General features: G+C 47.7%; 3 protein-coding genes across 3 annotated transcripts in view; 2 read left to right on the forward strand and 1 right to left on the reverse strand.

Moving 5' to 3' along the window:
- dmxl2 (Dmx-like 2) overlaps positions 1 to 5,521 on the forward strand; it is a 27,996-nt gene extending 22,475 nt beyond the window's left edge. Inside the window, exons 29-35 of the mRNA XM_083691544.1 lie at positions 1,005 to 1,065; positions 1,321 to 1,448; positions 1,697 to 1,774; positions 1,987 to 2,078; positions 2,702 to 2,754; positions 2,907 to 3,124; positions 3,377 to 5,521. Coding sequence (XP_083547670.1) covers positions 1,005 to 1,065; positions 1,321 to 1,448; positions 1,697 to 1,774; positions 1,987 to 2,078; positions 2,702 to 2,754; positions 2,907 to 3,124; positions 3,377 to 3,586 — 840 coding nt within the window. The 3' untranslated portion in view covers positions 3,587 to 5,521. The remainder of the gene's footprint in view (positions 1 to 1,004; positions 1,066 to 1,320; positions 1,449 to 1,696; positions 1,775 to 1,986; positions 2,079 to 2,701; positions 2,755 to 2,906; positions 3,125 to 3,376) is intronic.
- Positions 5,522 to 6,645: 1,124 nt separating this feature from the next.
- gldn (gliomedin) lies at positions 6,646 to 12,466 on the reverse strand (the record flags this gene model as incomplete). Its single annotated transcript, XM_083690773.1, has 10 exons — positions 6,646 to 7,111; positions 7,569 to 7,719; positions 8,323 to 8,448; positions 8,738 to 8,821; positions 8,935 to 9,045; positions 9,179 to 9,280; positions 10,167 to 10,265; positions 10,475 to 10,492; positions 10,619 to 10,670; positions 11,645 to 12,466. 10 exons carry the CDS (start codon positions 12,464 to 12,466, stop codon positions 6,646 to 6,648), a joined length of 2,031 nt encoding a protein of 676 aa, XP_083546899.1.
- Positions 12,467 to 20,333: 7,867 nt separating this feature from the next.
- Positions 20,334 to 24,853, forward strand: cyp19a1a (cytochrome P450, family 19, subfamily A, polypeptide 1a; the record flags this gene model as incomplete). Its single annotated transcript, XM_083690774.1, has 9 exons — positions 20,334 to 20,502; positions 21,952 to 22,102; positions 22,245 to 22,399; positions 22,653 to 22,838; positions 23,251 to 23,365; positions 23,536 to 23,647; positions 23,904 to 24,066; positions 24,221 to 24,462; positions 24,611 to 24,853. The coding sequence occupies 9 exons, from the start codon at positions 20,334 to 20,336 to the stop codon at positions 24,851 to 24,853; spliced, it is 1,536 nt and encodes a 511-aa protein (XP_083546900.1).
- Positions 24,854 to 25,000: the final 147 nt, after the last annotated feature.

Below are 25,000 nucleotides of genomic sequence, written 5' to 3' on the forward strand. Positions count from 1 at the left end.
CCAGGACTAAACAAGTCCGCTGATGAGTCTAGTGGACGTAGATAGCTGGTGTCTGTGTTTGTACATGAGCAGTGGGAGCGTGTCAACACAGATACTCCCAGCTCTCACCTCCCCAGACCAAGGTGCAGACCTGCGTCACATCACGGCATCCTGAGTTCTTCAATAATGGAATCCCAGAGCTGTTACAGATAACTGTTACGGCCACCGTCAGGAGCAACAACATCCCCGGGGTGGTGATATTGAAGTCAATTTAAAGGTTAGGGTTAAAATGACATTTTGTGGCTTCAGAAGTAGAGTCACACCTGTCCTCTCCAGCATGTCCAGACGGCGTCTGCCTGCCCGCCTGCCTGCCTGCCCGCCCGCCCGCCTGGGCGATGTTGACCCCAGGGCTCTGTCCTCTAATCACTCACTCACTGAAACGCCCCCCCACCTCCCCCCCTCCTCCCCCGATCAGTCTGGCTGCCTTGTGAAGTCCAGACGCTTCACACCAAAACAAGGTGTGGAGATGGGTTAGGGTTAGGGTTGATAGTGCTCTAACCCTAACCCAAAACAAGGTGTGGAGGTGGATTGAGACGTTTAGATCGATCCGATTAGTTTCACTTGCGTTTGTCTTCTCTGTGGAGGTCATGAGACGGGGACGGTGAGCGCGTTGAACGACGCACGCTTACCCACGTTACGGTTCCGACCTCAACCTGCCAGAGTTGGCTGGCGAGCTCGTGTTCCTCCAGAGTCCCTGGTGAGCTCTGCTCCTGACTGAACGGGGACACTTTGAGGAGTATTCTCCTGCGGTAGGATGATTCTCCCCCGGTTCAGTGAGGGGGAGTTATGTAAGACAGCAGTTGAATGCTGCAGCCTGGCAGGACGGCCTTCATAGCCAGAGATGTCTCAGACCAGTAGCTAGTGAATGTGTACGTGCTTTTGAGTTCCAGTGTTGCGTTGTTTGTGTGTTTGGTAATCCAGGTGTATAATGGTGTTGTTGTTGTTGTTGTTGTTGTTGTTTACAGATCATGAAAAGGAACCTGAACAATGTGAAGAGAATGACCTCCCACCCCCTATACCAGTACTGTAAGTACACTGTACCCCCTATACCAGTACTGTAAGTACACTGTACCCCCTATACCAGTACTGTAAGTACACTGTACTCTCCTCCAGGGGAGGCCTGCGGAGGTAGAAATCGGAGGACAGGGCTCATTGTCATGCATGGAACGGAATGAGGAACGGTATCAAACACACATAAATGACTGTGTGTGTGTGTGTGTGTGTGTGTGTGTGTGTGTGTGTCTGTGTGTGTGTGTGTGTGTGCGTGCGTGTGTGTGTCAGATATGACGGGGGCCCAGGACGGCAGCGTTCGTATGTTTGAGTGGAACAGACCTCAGCAGCTCATCTGCTTCAGACAAGCTGGCAATGCCAGAGTCACCCGCCTCTACTTCAACTCCCAGGGGAACAAGGTACACACACACACACACACACACACACACCTGATACACACCTGACATACACTTGTTTCACAGGCTTCTCCAGGTTGACTGACACCATTTGTGTTCTATCTGTGTGTGTCTGTGTGTGTCTGGTGTGTCTGTGTGTGTCTGGTGTGTCTGTGTGTGTCTGTGTGTGTCTGGCGTGTCTGGTGTGTCTGTGTGTCTGTGTGTGTCTGTGTGTGTCTGTGTTCTATCTGTGTGTGTCTGTGTATCTGCAGTGTGGAGTCGCTGATGGAGAGGGCTTCCTCAGTCTGTGGCAGGTCAACCAGACCTCCTCCAACCCCAAACCCTACCTGGTCAGTACAGTACTAATCACTACACTCACACACTCACACACACTCACACACACACTCACACACTCACACACACACTCACACACACACACAGACACACACACACACACACACTCACACACTCACACACTCACACACACACACACACACACTCACACACTCACACACACACAGGGCTTTAATTGAGATGACCTGTGTCCTTCCCCGTCCCTCAGAGCTGGCAGTGCCACACCAAGACCTGTGGTGATTTTGCCTTCGTCACGTCCTCCAGTCTCATCGCCACGGCCGGACAGTCCAATGACAGCAGGTACCTGCTCCTACCTGCTCCGACCTCCTCCTACCTGCTCCTACCTGCTCCTACCTCCTTCTACCTGCTCCTACCTGCTCCTACCTCCTCCTACCTGCTCCTACCTCCTCCTACCTACTCCTACCTCCTCCTACCTGCTCCTACCTGCTCCTACCTCCTTCTACCTGCTCCTACCTGCTCCTACCTCCTCCTACCTGCTCCTACCTCCTCCTACCTCCTCCTACCTCCTCCTACCTGCTCCTACCTGCTCCTACCTCCTCCTACCTCCTTCTACCTCCTCCTACCTGCTCCTACCTCTTCCTACCTGCTCCTACCTCCTTCTACCTCCTCCTACCTCCTCCTACCTGCTCCTACCTCCTCCTACCTGCTCCTACCTGCTCCTACCTGCTCCTACCTCCTCCTACCTGCTCCTACCTCCTCCTACCTGCTCCTACCTCCTCCTACCTGCTCCTACCTGCTCCTACCTCCTCCTACCTGCTCCTACCTCCTCCTACCTCCTCCTACCTGCTCCTACCTGCTCCTACCTGACCCCATACTGTACACTCCACAACCTGTAGGACAGCTTCACCAACACCTACACCCAAACTAACTCCAGTGTTCCATGTTGTCTTTGTTCCCCACAGAAATGTATGCCTGTGGGACACTCTAGTTTCACCCAGTAATTCCATGGTGCATGGTAAGACAACCCTCACACTCATGAAAATGATGAAAATAAGACTTAAGTATTGTGTGTTAATATGGTGTGTGTGTGTGTGTGTGTGTGTGTGTGTGTGTGTGTGTGTGTGTGTGTGTGTGTGTGTGCGTGTGTGTGTGCATCCCCTCCCTCAGCCTTCCCCTGCCATGAGAACGGGGCCACGGTGTTGCAGTACGCCCCCAAGCAGCAGCTTCTGATCTCCGGGGGCAGGAAGGGCTTCGTGTGTGTGTTTGACATCAGGCAGAGGCAGCTGCTGCACACCTTCCAGGCCCACGACTCGGCCATCAAGGCCATGGCCCTGGACGCCTCCGAGGACTTCTTTGTCACCGGCTCGGCTGAAGGCAACATGAAGGTGACAAAACCAAACGGTTCTACAGCACATCTCCTGAAACCACTGAAGTTAAAATAGAATGTAAATGAATGAGAGACATTTTCTCACACACTCTCCTTCCCTCGCTCCCTCCTTCCTTCTGTCCCTCCCTCTCTCCCTCTCTCTTTCCCTTCCTCTCTCCCTCCCTCTCTCCCTCCTTCCCTCCCCCCTCCCTCCCTCCTTACTTCTCTCCCTCCCTCCTTCCCCCCCTCCCCCCCCCTCCCTCTCTCCCTCCCTCCCTCCCTCCCCTCCTCCCCCCCCATGCATTCGTTCAGCACGGAGCACACCAAGCAGTCCATCTTCCGCAACATCGGCGCCGGCGTCATGCAGGTGGAGACCCGCCCCGGCAACCGGATCTTCACCTGCGGCGCCGACGGGACGCTGAAGATGCGGGTCCTGCCGGACCGCTACAGCATCCCCTCCAGCATCTTCGACATCCTGTAAAGAACCGGTCTGGTGACGGGACGTCTGGCGGTGGAGGGGAACGGGCTGAACGGCGCCACTGGAAGCGTTGTTCACCGTACCGTAGACGTGTAATGGGTTTTAGTGGTGAGCCGTAGGAGAGAGAGGAACCTAAAGCTTTCGGGCAGCTTTCAAGAGTGTGTATACCGTGCCGTAGGTTTACCGTGCGTAAATCGCATATATATATATATATATAATCTATATCTATATATATATCGAGGGTGGTGGAGAGTTGAGCTGCAAATATCCCCCCCCCCCCACCCACCCAACCCACCCAACGTACCCACCCACCCCCGCCCTCCCCCCCAAAAAGCCTGAAAGCGAAGTGCGAAAGCAAAAAAAAGGTGAACCACTATACTTGATTTTAAAAGCTAGATTTACTGTCATTTTACGAAGCTGACTGTGTTCCAGAATCTCTACTCGTAGAGCGTGTTGATAGGGAAGCTATGCATGTCCTGTACTTGTTTTGCGGTGCAATCACAGGTCTCTTGATAGTGCTCTGTAAAAGTGCTCAAGCAAAACTTTTAACAAAAGTGTGTATCTGTCGTCATTTTGTGCCCACAGCTGAAAGTCTCTTAGCATCTACTACTTTTACCAGCACTGTGGTTCCTTATTGAGTCAGTGGTTTCCGGTGTGAATCGAGTTGTCGGGTCTGCATTTTGTTTCGATGGTTTTGACCTTCTATGGCACCTTCTCTTGAGTTCTGTGGCACATCGCCCCCGTTGTGATCCCCCCCCCACCACCACCACCAACACCCATCTCCCCCGACCCCCCACCCCCCTCCCCACCCCCCCCCTGGCCCACTGGCTGCCCAGTGCCACCCTGGTCTGGCTGCCCAGTGCCTCCCTGGTCTGGCTGCCCAGTGCCACCCTGGTCTGGCTGCAGTGTTGTGTTCACCCTGCTGTGTCTGCCATCTGTGCGCCCGCTGCCAGTCTGCCCTCAGATGCCTGTTTGTATGGCAGCCTCACTGCTAGAACATTCCTGTTTGGAAGATGACGTGTTTTATTCCTGTGACTGTGGTTTAAATGTCTCATCTTGTCTGTTTCACTTGAAATTCCCAACCCCCTCCCCTCCCCTGCCCCTCCACCCCCCCCGTCCCCCCCCCCGCCCTCCCTGAGCAGAAACACAAGGGTCCAGTTATGGTTTTGCACAAGATGTTGTTGTTGTTTTTTTTATTAAGTTATTTCAATGTTTGTTTGTTTGTTTTGTTGTTGGTTCCCTTGCAGACCGTTGTTCATTTATGTTTTGACTTATTGCCTTTTACGTTAGGAATGTAAGGGTCTATATTACTGTATCTGACTGGGAATTGTGCAACATGGCGTATAGATTTGTGTTTGATTACTGTAGTTCTTGTTTTTACAATGTTTAATCCACAAACAATAGATATTTGCACTCAAATCTGGAGACACTATAAAAGTTTATTTCAAATGAATAGGCAATCGAAGAAGAAACTGTTATATACAAATGAATGTCTGGCTTTATTTGGCCTAGTAGTAAAAAGTTTGAAATAGTTTTAATATATAAATATATATATGAAATACCACAACAGCTTGTACAAACATAAAAGCATTTTCTTTATTTTTTGGTTTGTATCATACCAGCTGGATTAGTTGTAACTTTTGTTAAGTGTATGTATGGTATTTATTAAAGAGATGTGTGTTTCTCTCCCTCCTCCTGGGCGCGATGTCTGCTGTATGTATTTACGTGTTCTACGACGCTCCTCTCCTTCCCCTGTCTGCTGTGGTTCTATCTAACACATATATGAAGCCAACGATGGAGAGACTTGACCTGTAGGGCATTGAGAGTCTGGAGGTGAGAGAGAGAGAGACAGAGAGAGAGAGACAGAGAGAGAGAGAGAATGAGAGAGAGAGAGCAGGCTGCTCCAAAATAGTCAAAGTTTTACCTTTGTAAGTTGAATAAATTCTTTTTATTTCATCAGGGTGATTTTATGCTTGTTTCTTTTTTTTTTTTTTCCTCAATAAGTAATAATAATCAGTAGTGACCATGCAGCGTCGCCTGAGAGGCAGGTATAGATAATGTACAGATTTCCAAAAATGTGCGAGGAGTGTTTGGTATTGAACTGTGGCGTCCAAGTCTTCTAATAACTACATTTCTGATAGAAGGATTTGTCATGCAGTTACAGGAAGAGTACAGACTAGACATGGACATATAAAGCTATGTTCTGAGGGAAAGCTCAAAATCAAACAGTCAAACGCTCTAAATAAATATAATACACAGCAGAGAGATAAAAACAGGATACAAAAAAAGAAAGTTCTTCACAAACTGTTAGTAAGAACCCTACAATTCCATAATCTCAATTAGGAAAAACAAATACAGCATTTAACATGCCGCTCAGACCAACCATTACACAATATACAGTGTTTATACAATTGTTTCACTTATTTCTTGTTGATAATATAATTGTCACAGATCTGCTCTTGTTCACTGAGTGCAGGTGTGTTGTCTCGGTGGGGTGTTTGATTGATTGATTGATTGATTGGCAAATAAAACAGCCCTTACTCGATTGATAAATCTGGCATCCTCAACTCTAAACAGGAACATGTCTTTGGATTCTGTCACTCAAAAGTAATAGAACTTTAATGTAGGGAGATATGTCTCAGATATGATGTCTCAGATATGATGTCTCAGATATGGGTATTTTGTTGTCACCGTGAAAAACACATCCTTGTTGTGACAGCCGTCATGAAATACAACAGAGAGAAGACACAAAGGAATGATGGGGGCGTTTCATTCCCTCTGCTAGTTTCTGACTATTTAGAAATGACTTGTATCCATGGTAACCGGCAACAAACAAACGATTCAACTGGAACCTGTGGTGACTTGTGGTGCATGTTATAAAAAAAAATCCCAAAGAAAGAAACTCAGGTTATCATTGAGTAATTACTAATCACATTAAGTAATTACTAAATAAAGGTCTAGTAGTTGACATACCGTAAAATGATGTTTAACCGAAATAACCATGCTTTAGAAGTGCTGGCCAATTTTTCCAAAAACATGAATTCTTCAGAAAGAGAATGCTCTCAGTCATCAGAGATGAAGTGGACCGTGTAGAGGCTGACATAGCTGTGATCCCACACGTACAGATGTCTGTCCTTGGGGCTGTAGGACAGCATGGCCAGCACCCCCATGGGGGACCTCAGGTCAAAGGTTATGTTGACAGGCTTCCCCTTCAGCAGGTCGAAGGCGAAGGTGACCCGTGTGTCCTTGGTGTCTGTGACGTACAGAACCCCGCAGGCGATGAAGGCGTTGCCGGCTTTGGTACGGGGGTAGGTGGTGTTGATGTACAAGGTGATGGAGAAGGTCTTCTGGTCCAGCTGGGCCACCGTGATGGTCTCGTCCAGGCTGGAGGCGAAGATGAGCCACAGGCCGTTCTCGTCGGCCGCCAGCTTGAAGTACGTCTTGGAGTTCTGGAGCAGGTAGGTCAGGTTGTGGTGGAGAGCGTTGTCGATCGACAGGGTGTGCAACGCCTTGGACTGCAGGTGAAACCTGAGGAGAGAAACAGTGGAAGGACAAGTTCAAGTGGACTTGATTTGCCGTGAAGTTGCTTGACTGGGGGTCGCTTGGTGGCGTAGCACACTAATGCGCATGCCACGTAATCGCAAGGTTCCTGGTTCGATTCCGACCCTCGACATGTCTTGCATGTCATCCCTCCTCTCTCTCACCCATCCTTCCTGTCAACCTCTACTGTCTCTATCCCAATAAAGCAGAAATGCCCTAAAAAACATATTTTAAAAAAAATAAAAAATTGCTTGACTGTACATCTCTTGAACTCCATGAATTCACTCGCATAGGCCTGCAGTATGAAATGACCCCCTCCACCCCAAAAATCGATTAAAAAATCGCCACCGACACCTCAAAACCATAAGAAATAGGAAAAACACATTACTACCGAGATGGCACACTTTCTGTGAATCTGATTCGTTGTGTAAGCCCGGCCTCTTACCTGGCGATGTCAGTGGTGCCTGCGATGTGGTAGTAGAAGGAGCCGTTATGTACCATGTGACCACAACCCTGGTAGAACTTCCTGACGTCGATGGTGTCACTGCTGGAGTTCTGGAACGAGGCGATGCTCTTGTACTCTTTCACCAGCCTCCCTGCAGAAGCAACGGGAACGCGTCACATCCGTAATGAGCACAGAACGTAGGCAGGCTGAAGGTCCCTGCATGAGTTGTACCACAGATGTTAAATTGTATCTGGCTGGGGGCGCTTAGTGGCGTTGCACACTAATGCTCTTACCACGTAATCGCAAGGTTCCTGGTTCGATTCTGACCCTCGACCTATCCTGCATGTCATCCCTCCTCTCTCACCCATCCTTCCTGTTAATCTCTACTGTCTCTATCCCAATAAAGCAGAAATGCCCTTAAAAACATATATTTTTTTTAAAATTAAATTTTTTATCCGGCTGATGGTTCAACACTTCAATGTGTTAACGATAGACAACAGTGGCTAATTGTATCTTTCCTAGCTGTGTGCAAGTCGGTTTTCTGTTTTTAGCTAACTTCAGCTAATCATCTACCCACGCCTGGTGGACATGGTCAGGGACCACTGAAGCGAGCGCTGTACCCGAAGCTGAGGAGACAAACTGGGACTGGAAACCCACATAGGTCCCCCTCCTGCTCAACGGGGCCCACCGACCAGTGTTAGCGTTCAGGCCCGGATGGGGTTGGAGCAGAGTCCAAGAGGAGTGTGAGAGTTACCAGAGAAGTGATTGGCCACCCAGATGCGTTCGTCGTCCATCACGGCCGTGTCTTTCATCCAGGAGCCGAAGGTGCCCTCCATCTTAGACACGTTCCTGGGGTTGATCAGGGACTTGATGATGCACTCTGGAGCACAGAGAACAAAATGGCTGCTTTTGAAGCATGAACATGACTGACGGATGTGTATCACCCTGTGCCTCTGTTCTCCATGGGGGTGTGCACGTGTGTTGTCTTTTGGGGGGGGGGGGGGGGGGGGGGGGTGCAGTGCAGGTGTGTCATCTCAGTGGGGTGAAATACCACATTTCAAACAGTGATTGATTGATTGATTGATTGATTGATTGATTGGCAAATAAAAAATGTATTTTTTAGGGGAGGGGGAGGGAGAGGGGGGTCGACTAACCCATATAATACATACCGTTCTTCTTTATCTCCATCTCTCTCACTTTGACCACTTCTTTGGCAGTCAAGGTCCCGTCGTTGGGGACAGCATGCAGCGGCCCTGGGAGAACCATAGTGATGATGTCACTGCAGTCCACTTACGGTGCGTGAGTTATGGGTACAGTAGGAGTAACGGGGGGGGGGGGGGGGGGTCAGAGAGAGGAGGAGACTCACCCAGGGTCTGGGCTGCATGGCTTTTGTTTCTTCTATTCCTGGGGGGTCCCTGGGGGCCGGGGGGGCCCATGGGACCAGGAGCTCCTGGGGCGCCAGGTGGACCTGGGGGGCCTATACACAGAACAGAAGACGACATCTGTCACTGTCTGACACCATCTGTCATGGCGGCAATGTTACGGTGAGGAAGGGAAAGGTCACGACCCTGGTCAAGGTGTTGGTGTTTACCAGGTAGGGCTGGCCTTACCCTCTAGGATGATGTCATTGGATGGTTGTGTCTTTCCCCCGGGGGCGCCTGGGGGACCTGGATCTCCTTTCTCTCCCTTCTCCCCTGGTTCACCTGTCTCACCTGGGTGGGCACCATCACACACAGTTTCACAACGCTAGCAAACACACCACTCATCCTCTAAGTCACTGGTGCCAAAGAGAGAAGTTGAAGTTCCTTCAGAGAAGAGGTGGTCCTCTGTGGCTCAGTTGGTAGAGCACGGCGCTAACAATGCTTAGGTTGTGGGTTTGATTCCTGCTGGGACCATATATACTGACATGTATGCACTCGCTTTGGATAAAAGTGTCAGCTAAATGGCATATATGAGATCTGCCAACCACAAACAATTCCATTCACTTCTCACGATGATTCATGTCATTCACTCTTGAGGAACGCAAGTGGGATGCTGGGAGAATGAGTTCTTCAGCTCATTCAGCAGGAGCCCAAAACCACAGATGAATAACATTAGTCCACAGTGAGAGAGAAGAGCAGTCCTTTCATCAGCTTCCTGTTATGTGGTGTCTGAATGGGAGGAAGTGCCCACAGTGAAATGCATCATTATGACTCATCACGCCTTTGGAGAGAACTACGTAGATAGTTGTTGAATTAGAATGTCTGTGCAGTGTGTGTGTGTGTGTGTGTGTATGTGTGCGTGCGTGCATGCTTGGGGTTGTGTGTGTGTGTGTGTGTGCAAAGTGTGTGTGTGTGTGTGTGTGTGTGCGTGCATGGGGTTGCATTCATTCACACATACACTCAAGTAAGTGTATGTTTACGTGTGTGCGTGCAAGCATGCGTGCGTGTGCGTGTGCGTTTGAGTGTTTTTACCCTGAAGACATACTCTACCCTTTCACTGCTGTACTGTCCCAGCCTTTTCATCAACTGCCTGAGAAAACCTCTAGAAAATGGACAGACTGAGAAAACCTCTAGAAAATGGACAGACTGTGAGAGAACAGACAATAGCTTTCTGTACCTTTCTTCCCTCGTTTACCGTCCGCCCCAGGCAGCCCATCTAGTCCTGGAATGCCATCAGTCCCATTATACCCGGGCAAGCCATTGAGGCCAGGCAAACCTATAAGACACACACACACACACACACACACACAACAGGGGCTAACTTTCAGCACGGCAAGGACATAACCGTAACCATGGGCAGTACTTTAAATAGCAGCGGTGAGAGCACTTCAGCGTGGATGTGGGGCACTAAACCGAAAAAACTGTGGTCGGCTGAGGTGATCAAGGTTTTGTTGTTGAATCACTCTTGATTGGTTGATTACTCACCAGGTGGTCCCGGGGGGGCTGAAAGGGAACACATTGTGCAGTGAGAAAATATCACGCCTTGACTTTATGTATGAAACTACAGTACACTTGAATTAAGTAGAGTGGGTGTATTGAAATGTTGTAAAGGTCATATTTAGGACGTACCAGCAATGCAGACTCCTTTAGTGCTGTTACATATGTCCATCAACACTTTGAACTAAGAAACAAACAATGGAATCAACACAGAAATGTATCATGTTATTACAGTATATTATGCATGAGATTATATTATGTAATGTATGAGATGTATTTCTAACAGATATTTAAAAGATGATGGTGCATTGGTACACAAATAACTGTCATTCAGGTATGTCCCTTTGTGTTTCTAACAAACTGGATTTTCCATTAAATGCGAGGGCTTGTGTCTGAGACGCCAAAGTGCGCCCCACACACACACACACACACACACACACACACACACACACACACACACACACACACACACACACACACACACGCACACACGCACACACACACTGCTGTTATTATTACTAGTATTGTTCTGACGCCTCTGTCATCTATAATCAAGCACAGATAGGTTCACTGTATTCTGTGATGTCTAGACACGGTAAATATAATGTTCTTATCATAATATTATTATTATTATTATTATTATAATATAATATAATGTTCTCTCAGACAGATAACTCACTAAATGAAAGCTGAGACAACGTATCCACATATCCTCTCTAAATTCATTAGAAATGCAACAAAAGTATAGATTCTATTTTCTTTCACTTTGCTTCGCTGCCTGGCGTTTCCCCTGCCCACACATGCCCACACAAACACACAAACACACAAACACACAAACACACAAGCACACAAACACACAAACACACAAACACACAAACACACAAACACACAAGCACACAAACACACACACACAAACACACAAACACACAAGCACACAAACACACACACACAAACACACAAACACACACACACAAACACACAAACACACACACACAAACACACAAACACACACACAAACACACACACAAACACACACACAAACACACACACAAACACACACACACACACACAAACACACACACAAACACACACACAAACACACAAACACACAAACACACAAACACACAAGCACTCAGTAATTAGAGGAGACTATCTCACCGGGACCATGGAGTAGGTCATCATCACCATCATGTCGTCCTTCCTCTCCGTCTTGTGATGGTCGTGTGGATGTCTGTGTTTGTGGTTGAACCCCTGTCTGATCTTCTTCCCCATCTCCATGTTCATGTCCTCCGCCATGGTCTCCTGGGTAACCCCCTGTCCCTGCCCATTGTGCTGGGTTACCCCTGGGTTTATCTGTCCCTGTTCATGGTTCTGGGTTACCCCCGGGTTGGTCTCCTGTCCGTGCCCATGGTTCTGGGTTACCCCCGGGTTGGTCTCCTGTCCGTGCCCATGGTTCTGGGTTACCCCCGGGTTGGTCTCCTGTCCGTGCCCATGGTTCTGGGTTACCCCCGGGTTGGTCTCCTGTCCGTGCCCATGGTTCTGGGTTACCCCTGGGTTGGTCTCCTGTCCGTGCCCATGGTTCTGGGTTACTTCCTGGCTAATCTCCTGTCCGTGCCCATGGTGCAGCCCTCTCTGCTCCTGCCTCAGGTCCTTCTCCAGCACCTGGCTCCGTTTGTTGCGGGAGTACTGGTACTTCTCCCCCATGGGGTCTACCTGCATCCTTGCACCTCCTCTGGGCACCTCCTGGAGGAACTCCACCAGGGAGCTCTGCTGCACCTCCTTCAGCCTGCCCTCGGTCTGCTCCACCTGGGTCCTCAGCTGGTTCTGCTGGACCAGGAGCACCAGGAGACCCACACAGTTCACCAGCGCCAGGACACACGTCCCGTAGAGAAGTCCCCGCAGGGGACGCGACAAGCTGGGGCTGGAGACCCACATGGCTCCCCCTCCTCCCTTCAGGGGGTCAGCGACTAGCGTGAGCATTCAGACCCGGATGGGGTTGGAGCTGTGGAGATGGTTGAGATACAGAAGGTCTGGATGATGAGGAAGGTCCAAATAGTGTCCTACGGGACAGGAGGCAGTTATGATGGAAGGTTCTCTGAAATTCTTCAGATGATCCACAAGGCGCCACAGAATCCAGATGGATCCAAAGTGGATACAGTATCTCCACTCCAAAACACTACATTCACTCTGGGTGAGAAGAACACAGGTCCAAACAGCGCTGAAGTGAATATCTCCTGAGCTGAACGACGGAGTCTGGAGGGTCGGACACGGGTGGTCTTTCTGAGGGAGAACTGGTAAATGCAGTCCTTGTTGTGTTGTGCCCCTAGTGGAGCAGGGGTTTTGTGTGTGTGTGTGTGCGTGTGTGCGTGTGTGTGTGTGTGTGTGTGTGTGTGTGTGTGTGTGCGTGTGTGTGTGTGTGTGTGTGTGTGTGTGTGTGTGTGTGTGTGTGTGTGTGTGCGTGTGTGTGTGTGTATGCACAGAGCGATGTACGGGGTGGGCATTACACAATCCTCTGGGCTTGTCTGGGAAGAAACCCCCCACTTGTGCAGTCACCTGATTTATATTCAGCAAACCCATTCTAGGGCCCTGACCGTGGGCTGAGACTGACATCACACACACACACACACACACACACACACACACACACACGCACACACACACACACACACACTGAGCACAGAGAATGAGAGGATAATGACCTGGGGCTACAACTCCATAACCAGTACATCCAGTACCGTCTCCCCCACCCATTAACAGTAAAGGCTTAGCCAGAGACACTGCACATATTGTAGATATTCATCTTCAAATGCGGGGCTCTTGGGGTCAAACAATGATTACATCATATCAACATTAGTTTGCAGTGAAGGACCGTATTATTGATATTTTCATCAAGTTTGTAAATGTACAATTATGTGCCAAAATATTAAATTTGAACTTAATACATGTCAATGTCAACAAGCCGTAGTTGTCAAAAGGAATGTCACAAATCAAGAACGAGCACAAATCTGGGAAATAACTGGAGGACTTTTAACCCTGACTTCACCATGAATTAGTGTCTCTACCAGAGAGGAGGATCACAGGAGACCTGGCTGGCTGAATGGGTTTACACAACACTACACTGCTGTCAGTGCTGGGGAAGCTACTCTGACAATGTATTTAACTTGATTACCAATGGCTCTACTAAGGAACAAGCTGAACTTCACCAAAGCCGCCCTGAGGAGAAATATAGTTTGTCAGACTAAAGCTACAATGAAAAAGTAGTTCACAACATCCAAACTGCTTTGTCCAACAGTCCACAGTCAGCCACTGGAAGAAGATTAGTGAGTTTGGCATAAACTCTTTGTATATTCTTTCTTTGGCTCACAAATTCATAAGCTCTGAACCACTCTGAACTGCTCTGTACCGCTCCGTGATGCTCTGAACTGCTCTGTACCGCTCTGAGACACTCTGAGAAGCTCTGAAACGTTCTGAAACGCTCTGAGATGCTCTGAGAAAGATAAAACCGAAGAAGTGGAGTGACATGGGGAGCCAGGAAGCAGTGGGGGAATACAGAGTAGGGAGATTCAAGGTCAGGAATAACAGTTAAATTCCTATTTCCTTTTTTTGTTTTGGAGGGAAAATTTGAAAAAAAGTAGTTTACTACTGAAAACATTTTTAGTTTAATTACCATCAAGCTACAGAGAAATGTCATGAAACTAATAGTTGAGCTACATGTAGTGGAACTACACCCCAACACCTACTACTGTACATGTAGGTGCTCTGCCCTTCCATTCTCACGTCATCCCTCTCTCCATCCCTCTCTCTATCCCTCTCTCCATCCCTCTCTCCATCCCTCTCTCCATCCCTCTCTCCAACCCCAGGCTGTACGCCTTAGCCCACCCAGACGTAACCTCACCACTTCTACCCACAAACTAGAGAAATGACCCATTTCTGTAGCTCTGATTTGGGCCAGAAAAGTGACATTTCACGATAAAAGTCCGCCCCGCTGCACTGTAGAGCTGTGTGTGTGTGTGTGTGTGTGTGTGTGTGTGTGTGTGTGTGTGTGTGTGTGTGTGTGTGTGTGTGTGTGTGTGTCCTTCAAACACATCCATTGCACATCCCACTCTCTGAGGGGCAAGAAGAGGTGGGTAGCTTTGCACAAACACCCACATTTCACTTGTTTGACTTGTCCAGTCATTGAAACACATAGTAATATGTTTATGTCCAAGAGGCCATTCAAATGTACAGTATTGGTGTAGCTCTTTTCCTCTCGTTTGGAGCTGACACAGCCCAGAACTACGTCTTGCACTCCACAAATGTTAGCACGCATGTTTAGATGAATCAAATGGGTAATTTTCTAATGTGCTAATTAAGCACAGCAGTGGTAAATGTAGCACACACAAAGCCCTGGAGCCCCGGAGAGCCTGACACGCTCTGTGTCACGCTCCTGACACACACACACACACACACACACACACACACACCACAATTACCAGAAACGTTCAATAAATTAACTGAATTGTTGTTCAGGCCATTCAAATACAAAATACTCAAAAGTAATTCAATGACGTATTTCAAATACATGTACATGTAACAGAAATTCTGCCCATCTCTGCACACACACACACACACACACACACACACACACACGCACACACACCTAGCACTCTGTGGGGCAACATTACTGTTACAGTAAGACTCTCTGCTCCACTCACCCAGACTCTCTAGCCTGGGGCGATAGGTCACTACAGAGAGAGGGGGTCACACAGCAGTGGGCTGGCTACAGTATAGTACCTACAGTAAAGAGAGGGGGGGCAGGGGGTGGGGGCGGGGGGTCTTTGGAACATGTACACTGTACCTCCACCCAGGAGCTGCCCTGAGCTCAGCCCCTGTCCAAGAGAGGAGAGGGGGATGTATCGTACAGTATGCCCTCTGGGAGAGGACAGAACCATCAATCCTGTTCCTATGACCAATACTGTGTGTTCACTTCAGGGGAGGCTGGTGGAGGCAGAAATCTGAGGACGGGCTCATTGTAATCCATGCAACGGAATAAGGGATGGTATCAAACGCCACCTCCACCAGCCTCCCCCGGTTCCCTTCCTCAGTGGAATGCTGACACACTGTCCACAGAGGAAGTGAACGGGTCAAGGCCAGAGAGACGACAGCCTGAAAGACAGCACTTTCTTTCAAAGAGGTATTTCAATATTAAAACGATATCATTATGTAACCTATATAATGTTGAGGCTAAACGTGATCAAGAGTGTGACCAATATATGGACCGACAGTTCAACAGAACGGGTCCCACTCTCTCTCCATCTCTTCAGCCTTTCTCTTCTCCTCCATTCTCCCTCTCCCTTCTTCTTCTTCTTCTTCTTCTTCTTCTACAGCATTGGTGGCAGCTGTGAGGAGAGCCCGGCCCCCCCCTCCCCCTCCCCCCCCCTCCTCCGGGGCAGATGGCCGTCCAGCTGGTCCAGCTGTCTCCTGACCCAGTACTGTGTTCTGGTTGTCCTCATTGACTTCATTTCCTTCTCTACTTTTACCACACGGCCACTGATCTGCATGTACAGTGCCTTCGGAAAGTTGATTCCTATGCAAATCAGAGACCCTGTAAAAACAACAAGATATTAATTCCAAAATTACACGAACTATTATCCTTGCATGAAGATGGACTCAGTTCAACTTACTGAGTGATTTGTTGATGACATGTTTGCATTTTAGCTCATTTTAAGAGTGTCATAGCAAAGGGTCTGTATACTTACGTATATGAGGTATTTCTGTATTTCAATTTTAATTAATTTACTGAAATTTCTAAAAACCTGTTTTCACTTGGGGTATTGTGTGTGGATTGATGGCAAATTCTTTTTGTATTTAATCCATTTTAAATTGAGCCTAAACACAACAAAATGTGGAAAAACACACAACAGTGTGAATACTTTCTGAAGGCACTGTGCCTGGTACTGTATGGGTCAAATGATCCTGTACAGGTGAAACCTTTCCAGTCCTTTTACCAATCGATGGTTCGGGGGGAAAGGAGGTGTTTGAGGTTGTTGGGAGGCAGCCAATAGCACACTGAAAAAAAGGCCTTTGGATTTACGTAAAGAAATGGTTAATATTTGTTTCCACATGATGGAAATGAGTTTAATCAACACAAATTATCATCTTTGATTTATTTAATTTTCAACCAAATTTGTGTTGATTAAACACATTTTAATCATGTGGAACTGATGTGCACCACTTTTTAACATAAATCCAAAGGCCTTTTCTTTTCACAGGGACATAGGGACACAGGGACACAGGGATATGAGGACACAGGGACATTGTGACATGGGGACACAGGGACATGAGGACACAGGGACATTGTGACATGAGGACACAGGGACATGAGGACACAGGGACATTGTGACATGGGGACACAGGGACATTGTGACATGGGGACACAGGGACACAGGGACATTGTGACATGGGGACACAGGGACATTGTGACACGGGGACACAGGGACATTGTGACATGGGGACATGGGGACACAGGGACATTGTGACATGGGGACACAGGGACATTGTGACATGGGGACACAGGGACATTGTGACATGGGGACACGGGGACACAGGGACATTGTGACATGGGGACACGGGGACACAGGGACATTGTGACATGGGGACACAGGGACACAGGGACATTGTGACATGGGGACACAGGGACACAGGGACATTGTGACATGGGGACACGGGGACATTGTGACATGGGGACACAGGGACACAGGGACATTGTGACATGGGGACACGGGGACATTGTGACATGGGGACACAGGGACATAGGGACCGGTCACATCATGATCCAAGCTGCAGAGGAGTCAGTGAGTGGGCAGGATGACTCTGAAGAGTTCTGTTACCCTTCGGCCTCCCGAACTCTGGATCAACTCTATGACGATGCCACTCGGGCAGTTTAAAGTCTTGATTGAGGACCTCTTTGTTGAAAACTTGTTTGTTTTTTCTTGATTGTGTTTTATTAAGTTGTAATTTTGCATGTGTATTATGTATGGTTGTAAACTGTATGTATGCAGGGCTCCCTTGTAAAATAGGGGTTAAATAAAATGACATTCTTACGATATTTTTTGCTGAACCCTCTATTTATTTTTGGGGGGAATCGGTTGCGTTCATGTGTGTTCTTCACCACATCAGACGTGTCTGATTGTGTTATTTTTTCCCGCAGGGAAATCCCCCTGTTCTATGGACCCCCAGACTAGGTGGTCAGTGACGTAGTAGGGGTGAAAGGTTAAAGGTGAGAGGTGGACTGTGTTACAGAGAGTCTGTTCATGGAGCTGCAGGCTCACTTACTCTGTTATAAGACTGTACTTCAGTACACACCTCATCTCAAAAGCAGTGAGCAATACACATCTTCAATGTCACCTCAAATCCAGCAGTGGTGGCCTAGGGCTGATCCTCAACAGATGCATTGTGTGGGACATATCTACTACATATCATCTACAGTGAGACATATTTGTTAACAACAACATCTGTTCTGTTCTTCAAATCAGTCCTATTCCATCGACGTACCCTCACTCAAAGTATGCCAAGCGACCCAACAGACAAAGACATGATTGACCAAGACAGACAGACAAGGTTATATTAACATATATTTTCGTAAAAAAAAAACACACACAAGGGGACAAGAACTGTTGGTGGGAACCGCAGAAATACAGAAAGCTCTGAGTGTCACAGCGGACTGGGAGACTCTGCTTATTCATCCAGAAGAATCCTGGCTCTGGTCGTCATCCAGGCCAGCAGTGTCCGGGCAGGGCCCCAGCACACAGATACCCGTTTGAATGCGGCACATTCCTTGGGCCTGAATGTAGGCGACGAGTGAATTCACAGAGTCTTTCATACTGATTAAACGCTGCAACAGCCGCAAGGCTAAACAGCAGGGCCTTTGTGCCACCGAATGACAAAACAATACTGAGAAGGATCGGGAGTCGTGACGTTAGAGCGTTCTGAGAAGGAGGAGAGTTTGAGAATGTTGGCAGAGGTACGTCTACCATATAGGGAGCGGGCAGTGATGCCACAGACAGACACATACACACACACACACACGCATACTACATGCCTGTTTTACATGTCTGTTTTACATGTCTGTTTTCCCAAGAGTCACGTAACAGCCAGATTTCCACAACCGTCATTGCAATAGAAGTTGGTACAATATTTCTTTTTCCACGCTTTGTTGTGTTATAGACTCAATTTAAAATGGATTAAATTAAAAGAATTTGCCATCAATCCACACACAATACCCCAGAATGACAAAGCAAAAACAGGTTTTTAGACATTTCTGTAAATGTATTAAAATTGAAATACCTCATGTACATACATATTCAGACCCTTTGCTATGGCACTCTTAAAATGAGCTAAAATGCAAAAATGTCTTTTTTTACATGTCTTTTTTTCCAAGAGTTATGTAACAGCCATATTTCCAGACAACTGTCATTGCAGTAGAAGTTGTTACAATATTGTGACCCTGGTTGTCATGAGACTTTGAGGACAATCACGATACGCTGTAGTCTCCCAGCTCTGTTTCTCCATCTGCTGGACAAATCTGATATAGGACAGCATGTAGAAGGAGAGCCTGGAGAAACGATGTTGGCTGAAGGACTTTCTGCCATTCAAGACAATCATGGCAAATATCGTTGTGTTGTCTGAAAGAGATACGTTTCCGTTGTCGTTTCTTCATGCAATTAATTCGACAAGACAAGTAAAAAGTGTGGTGGGAAAATATCTATTTGAAAGAGAACACCAGTGTTGATCATTTAGCCTAAATGGTGAACTATGGTTCCCACATAGGAAGTCTCAACAATATGAATATCATCCCATAATGTTCTGCTCTTTCTCCTATCGGCTGTTATTTCTCAAGGATGTGAAACCGACCGTGGTCCATCCACTGGATGTTCAGTTCCCGCGTTTCCAAAATATCAGTTGGTCACATTCAGACGTCCCTCCATCTGCTGGTGAGCCACAGACGAAACTAACCATGCTGCAGATGGACGTCTGGCCCCTCGATGACGCATCACACAGAAGTATTTCCTGCCCTCAGTGAGAGGTGAGACCTCCTGAGCACAGAGATAAAGATGTCAGAACACTTAGGTTCAACCCTGCAGCTGAGGCCAAGACGCAGAGCACAGGTGCTCTGCCTTGAGACACTACAGTGTGTGTGTGTGTGTGTGTGTGTGTGTGTGTGTGTGCGTGTGTGTGTGTGTGTGTGTGTGTGCATGTGCGTGTGTGTGTGTGCGTGTATGTGTGTGTGTGTGTGAGGGTGTGTGTGTGTGTGTGCATGTATGTGTGTGTGTGTGTGTGTGTGCGTGTGTGTGTGTGTGTGTTTAATACAGTCGTCAAGCACGGTCTGGCCCACATTCTCACCTGTTTGATGTTAAAAGGAGTGAAGGAGAGTCTGCTCTCCATCTGCAGGAACACAGGGTCAGAGGTCACCGTTAGGAGCTTTTATGTAGGATTGTTTTGGAAAACTCATCTCACAACATGTGCTCCCCCCCCTCCAACCCCCCTCCTCCCGCCCTCCCCGAAGACACTCCATGAAAATCAAGGCCATGGTGCCTCGACAGGGATCCAAGGCTGTAATTGTTTAAAATGTCCCTTTTTGTTATGACTTTTGCTTTACCCTGACCTGGGACCTAACCAGCCACGGTGGCCTATAAGAGAGGGCTTGGGGAAAGACGGAGCTCACACACCCTCGGGAGCAGCTGTTCGGGAAGTGTGTGTAATTTGTGTGTGTGTGTGTATGTGTGTGTGTGTGTGTGCGCGCGGTCGTGTTCGAGTCTGTTCGGTGCTCCGTGCTTCTATGGATCGGTTCTCTGTTTGCCAGCGGGCGATGAATCCGGTGCGTTTCGATGGTGTCATGGCGGACCTGCTGGCGTCCGGGTCACGGAACACCACAGCCGTGGGGTCAGAGAGCGTCTCCGTGGCGACCGGAGCTCTCCTGTTGATCCTCTGTCTGCTGCTGGCTGCCTGGAATCACACGGACAAGAACTCTGTTCCAGGTCGGTCACGCAACAGCACTTTCTGTTTATTACTAAACAAATATTATTTATATTTGTGGCATTTAGCAGACGCCTTTATCCAAAGTAACTTACAACAAATACATTTGTTTAAGTAAGTGAATCATCTATCCATCAGTCATCATAAGATAAAGTAATCTATGCTAGGACCAGGGGCTATTGGCAGTCACTATGCTAGAAGTTTACCTTTTTTTTTTAATTTTTTTTTTTTATTTACAGTAGAGAAACTTGTACAGGGGGGTAGTGGGGATGAAGAGGTCTTTAGGAGGGACAGTTAAGATGCAGCCTGAAAAGATGGGCCTTCAATCTATGGCGGAAGATAGGTCGTGAGTTTATTTATCTAATTTCTTAGGCTGGGGAAATTAAATGAATGTTATCTTATCTGTCTTCTCTAGCCCGTCTGCCAGTGACCACCAGTGAGGAACAGTCTATAATGTAAAGGCAAAGTCCTCACACTGACATGGCTCAGAGAGAACGTTCTAAAAATGATTTGCCAGGTAGCCCGTGGTTGTTTTCTTTGGTAATAGTATCGCCTGTCCTCTTCGGGGAGTCTTAATAACAGTGAAGAGGTGTGAATGACAGCCCTGTGAGACCTAGAATGACACAGTGTCACAGAGTGGAGCTGTTTATAGCAGAAGATCTTCATTGCTTTTGACAGCTGTCTCAGCTTAACAATGATGAGGTCTTCAAGGGTCACCCAAATTACAAAATCACATCACATGTGAAACGTGCCTTTAGGAACCACTGATTTCAATAGTTTTATTGGTTAATAATGCTAACCGTTAGCAGTTAGCGACAGTGCCCAGATAAACAGAGTGTGGACTGAAGTCTGTCCTTGTCTATTACACTCCTGTCAGGGTAAGGAACCAGATATGTGATTTTGTAATTTGGGTGAACTATCCCTTTTCCTCTTGTGTTCGGGTCAAATTTGACTGCTTTTTTTTTTTTAACTTTTCCTAAATATAAATATTGTGTTTTTCATCTGATTGCCTCAAGACCTCATGTTTTCCTCCACACTAGGCATTTGAACATATAAAATTGCTGATCACCACTTTCATTGAATTTTGAGTGGTTTAGTCAACTTTGTCACACCTGTGGGTTTCGAAATGTAAAAATACATACATACAATAGGAAAAAATACATAGAAATGTAGATACATTTTCAGTGTCTGTTCTTTGTATATTCACTACAGTTACTCATCTTAACCACTCGCTGAAGACATTGTTTCACAGCTTAAAAAGGTGTTAAACTAAATTTGTTGCGAACACTAGAATAAGGGGGGGATGGTGAACACAGGAGAAAGGTTAACTGTATGGACAGACACACAATACTTTCTACACTCATCATTTCCTTCCATCTACTCTGGATATCGTGTTGCCTTAAGTCATAACTCTCTCTCTCTCCTCCCTGTCTGTCTGGTCGGTGGAGCAGGTCCTTCCTTCTTTATGGGAGTCGGACCTCTCCTCTCCTACCTGAGATTCCTCTGCACTGGCATCGGCACGGCCAGTAACTACTACAACGCCAAATACGGAGACATCGTCAGGGTCTGGATCGACGGAGTGGAGACGCTTATACTAAGCAGGTTAGGAACGGCGAAGGCAATCAACCAGTGCAGTCAGTCAGGCAGTTGGTCAGCCCGTCTGTCAGTCAAAACGATTGACACATTCAACATTTTACTTGTAGACTCTATTTGGTGAATGACACTGAACCCATCCTCTCTGCAGGTCTTCAGCTGTGTACCATGTCTTGAAGCAGGGCAGCTACACGTCGAGGTTCGGCAGTAAACCGGGCCTCACCTGTCTCGGCATGAACGAGAGGGGCATCATATTCAACAGCAACGTCGCCCTCTGGAGGAAGCTCCGAGCCTACTTCGCCAAAGGTAATCAGACCACACTCCTCTCTTCCAAACAAAACGCCACCTTCTCTCAAGGGAACCTTCTTATATTCCAAAGACTAGATGTGTTTTGTTATTGTTATGACATTGTTGTGACATTTGTTATTATTATGACTTATGACTACAAATTGATATTGATGTTGTCTAATGGTTGCGTTGTTGAGGAGTTGCTTACCCTAAAACATTACATTACATTCAAATTTGATTTGATTTGATTTATTCTTGTTGTGTTTGTCAGCTCTGACAGGTCCCGGTCTGCAGAGGACAGTGGACGTGTGTGTCTTGTCTACGAACGCACACCTGGATGGTCTGAAGGAGTCCACACACACACACACCCAGGGGGGGCAAGTAGACGTCCTGGGTCTGTTGCGCTGCACAGTGGTGGACATCTCCAACAAGCTGTTCTTGGGGGTGCCCATCAATGGTGAGCAGCCCCCACATACCATCACACCTGGTCCTACAGTACCACACACACACACACACACACACACACACACACACACGCACACACACACACACACACACACACACACACACACACACACACACACACACACACACACACACACACTGTACAGCAGTGGAGGCTGGTGGAGGTAGACATCGGAGGACAGGCTCATTGTAACGCATAGAACAGAATGAGGAATGGTATCAAGCCCGTCCTCTGATTTCTACCTCCACCAGCCTCCTCTGAGTCACACCATAGGATATCCAGTAGTATCAACTACCATGACTAGAGCCTATAACTAACTGCCTGTTGTATGTTTGTGTTTTTAAAGCTAGTGTCCACTGCCATCAATATTAACATGAATGTTCTCTGTCTTCTCTGTCTGCAGAGAAGGAGCTGCTGCAAAAGATCCAGAAGTACTTTGACACATGGCAGACGGTGCTGATCAAACCAGACATCTACTTCAAGTTTGACTGGATCCACCGGAGGCATAGGAGTGCAGGGTAAGTGACGCAGACACACTGCGTCTGACGCAGACGCAGTCATATAAACAGTAAAGCATCCATAAGTAAGATCTGAACCCTTTATCGACTGCATATAAACCCTTTGGAAACTGTTTCTGAATGTGTTGTGAGCGTACAGTGATGGTTGGTTCTCCTGTTGTGTGGTTCAGTCAGGAGCTGCAGGACGCCATAGAGGCTCTGATCGAGCAGAAGAGGAGAGACCTGCAGGAGGCAGAGAAACTGGACCACATCAACTTCACCGCAGACCTCATCTTCGCACAGGTCAGTCCCAGTTGTCTCTGCCTCTCTGACTCATCTGTGCATCTCTGAGCAAATGCCAAAGGCTGTTTTCTCTGTGAGCAAACACAAGTCTGCAGGCCTGAAGGCTTCGGTTACTCATCATGCGAGTGTAATTCACCAAACCACCCCCATATCACTCGCTCTTGTGGTTGTTTCAGCCTACTTCTGGGAACGCATACACGGCGATGTCGTGAAGAAGTCGACTAAATGGCCGAAATGTAAATGTGTGTTTTCTCAGAACCACGGGGAGCTGACGGCAGAGAACGTGAGGCAGTGTGTGCTGGAGATGGTGATCGCCGCCCCGGACACCCTCTCCATCAGCCTGTTCTTCATGCTGCTGCTGCTCAAACAGAAGCCAGACATAGAGCTACTGATTCTAGAAGAGATAGACACTGTCGTAGGTGAGGATCTGCTAAGTAGGCATTAAGAGCATTCTAGGGTCGGGGGGGGGAAATTTGGGACATTTGGGTCTGGGCGATTATTTCTTTCTCAGGTGAATGTGGTGAAAGCAGTCGTCATGTGGCAATGACAATGTCTGTCTCCTGTTCTCTCCAGGTGACGGGGAGCTTCAGAACTCAGACCTGCAGAACCTACGTGTGCTGGAGAGCTTCATCAACGAATCCCTGAGGTTCCACCCTGTGGTGGACTTCACCATGCGCCGGGCGCTTTCTGATGACGTCATAGATGGCTACAAGGTGCCCAAGGGGACAAATATCATCCTGAATGTGGGCCGCATGCACAAGACGGAGTTCTTCCTCAAGCCCAACGAGTTCAGTCTGGACAACTTTGAGAAAAATGTAAGAGTCTTGTTTTGTGTTGGAATGATCTCTCTGGCTCTGAATTTACTGGGTCAAAATCTCAGGGATAAATTAATGATAAAAAAAATATCTATCTATCTCTCTCTCTCTCTCTCTCTCTCTCTCTCCCTTTCTCTCTCTCTCTCAGGTACCTAATCGTTACTTCCAGCCGTTCGGCTCAGGGCCCCGCTCTTGTGTGGGCAAGCACATCGCCATGGTGATGATGAAATCCATCCTCGCCACGATGCTGTCGCGTTACTCCGTGTGCCCTCATCAGGGCGTTACCGTGGACAGCGTCCCGCAGACCAACAACCTATCACAGCAGCCGGTGGAGCAGGAGGCGGAGTCTCTCACCATGTGGTTCATCCCCCGACGCACAACCAGGAAGTAGTCATAGAGCAGGGCTCTGTATGTTCTTTCAGCTGGAAGTGTAATTCTAAGTGTTCTTTGTATCATGTTATGACATTTTGTACGATGCTAAGTTGTTGTTGATGGGGTTTTTTTTGGAGGGGGATTTTTGTACGATGCTAAGTTATAT

The sequence above is a fragment of the Argentina silus genome (genome assembly GCF_951799395.1).
Source record: "Argentina silus genome assembly, chromosome: 19".
Taxonomy (NCBI): Eukaryota; Metazoa; Chordata; class Actinopteri; order Argentiniformes; family Argentinidae; genus Argentina; species Argentina silus.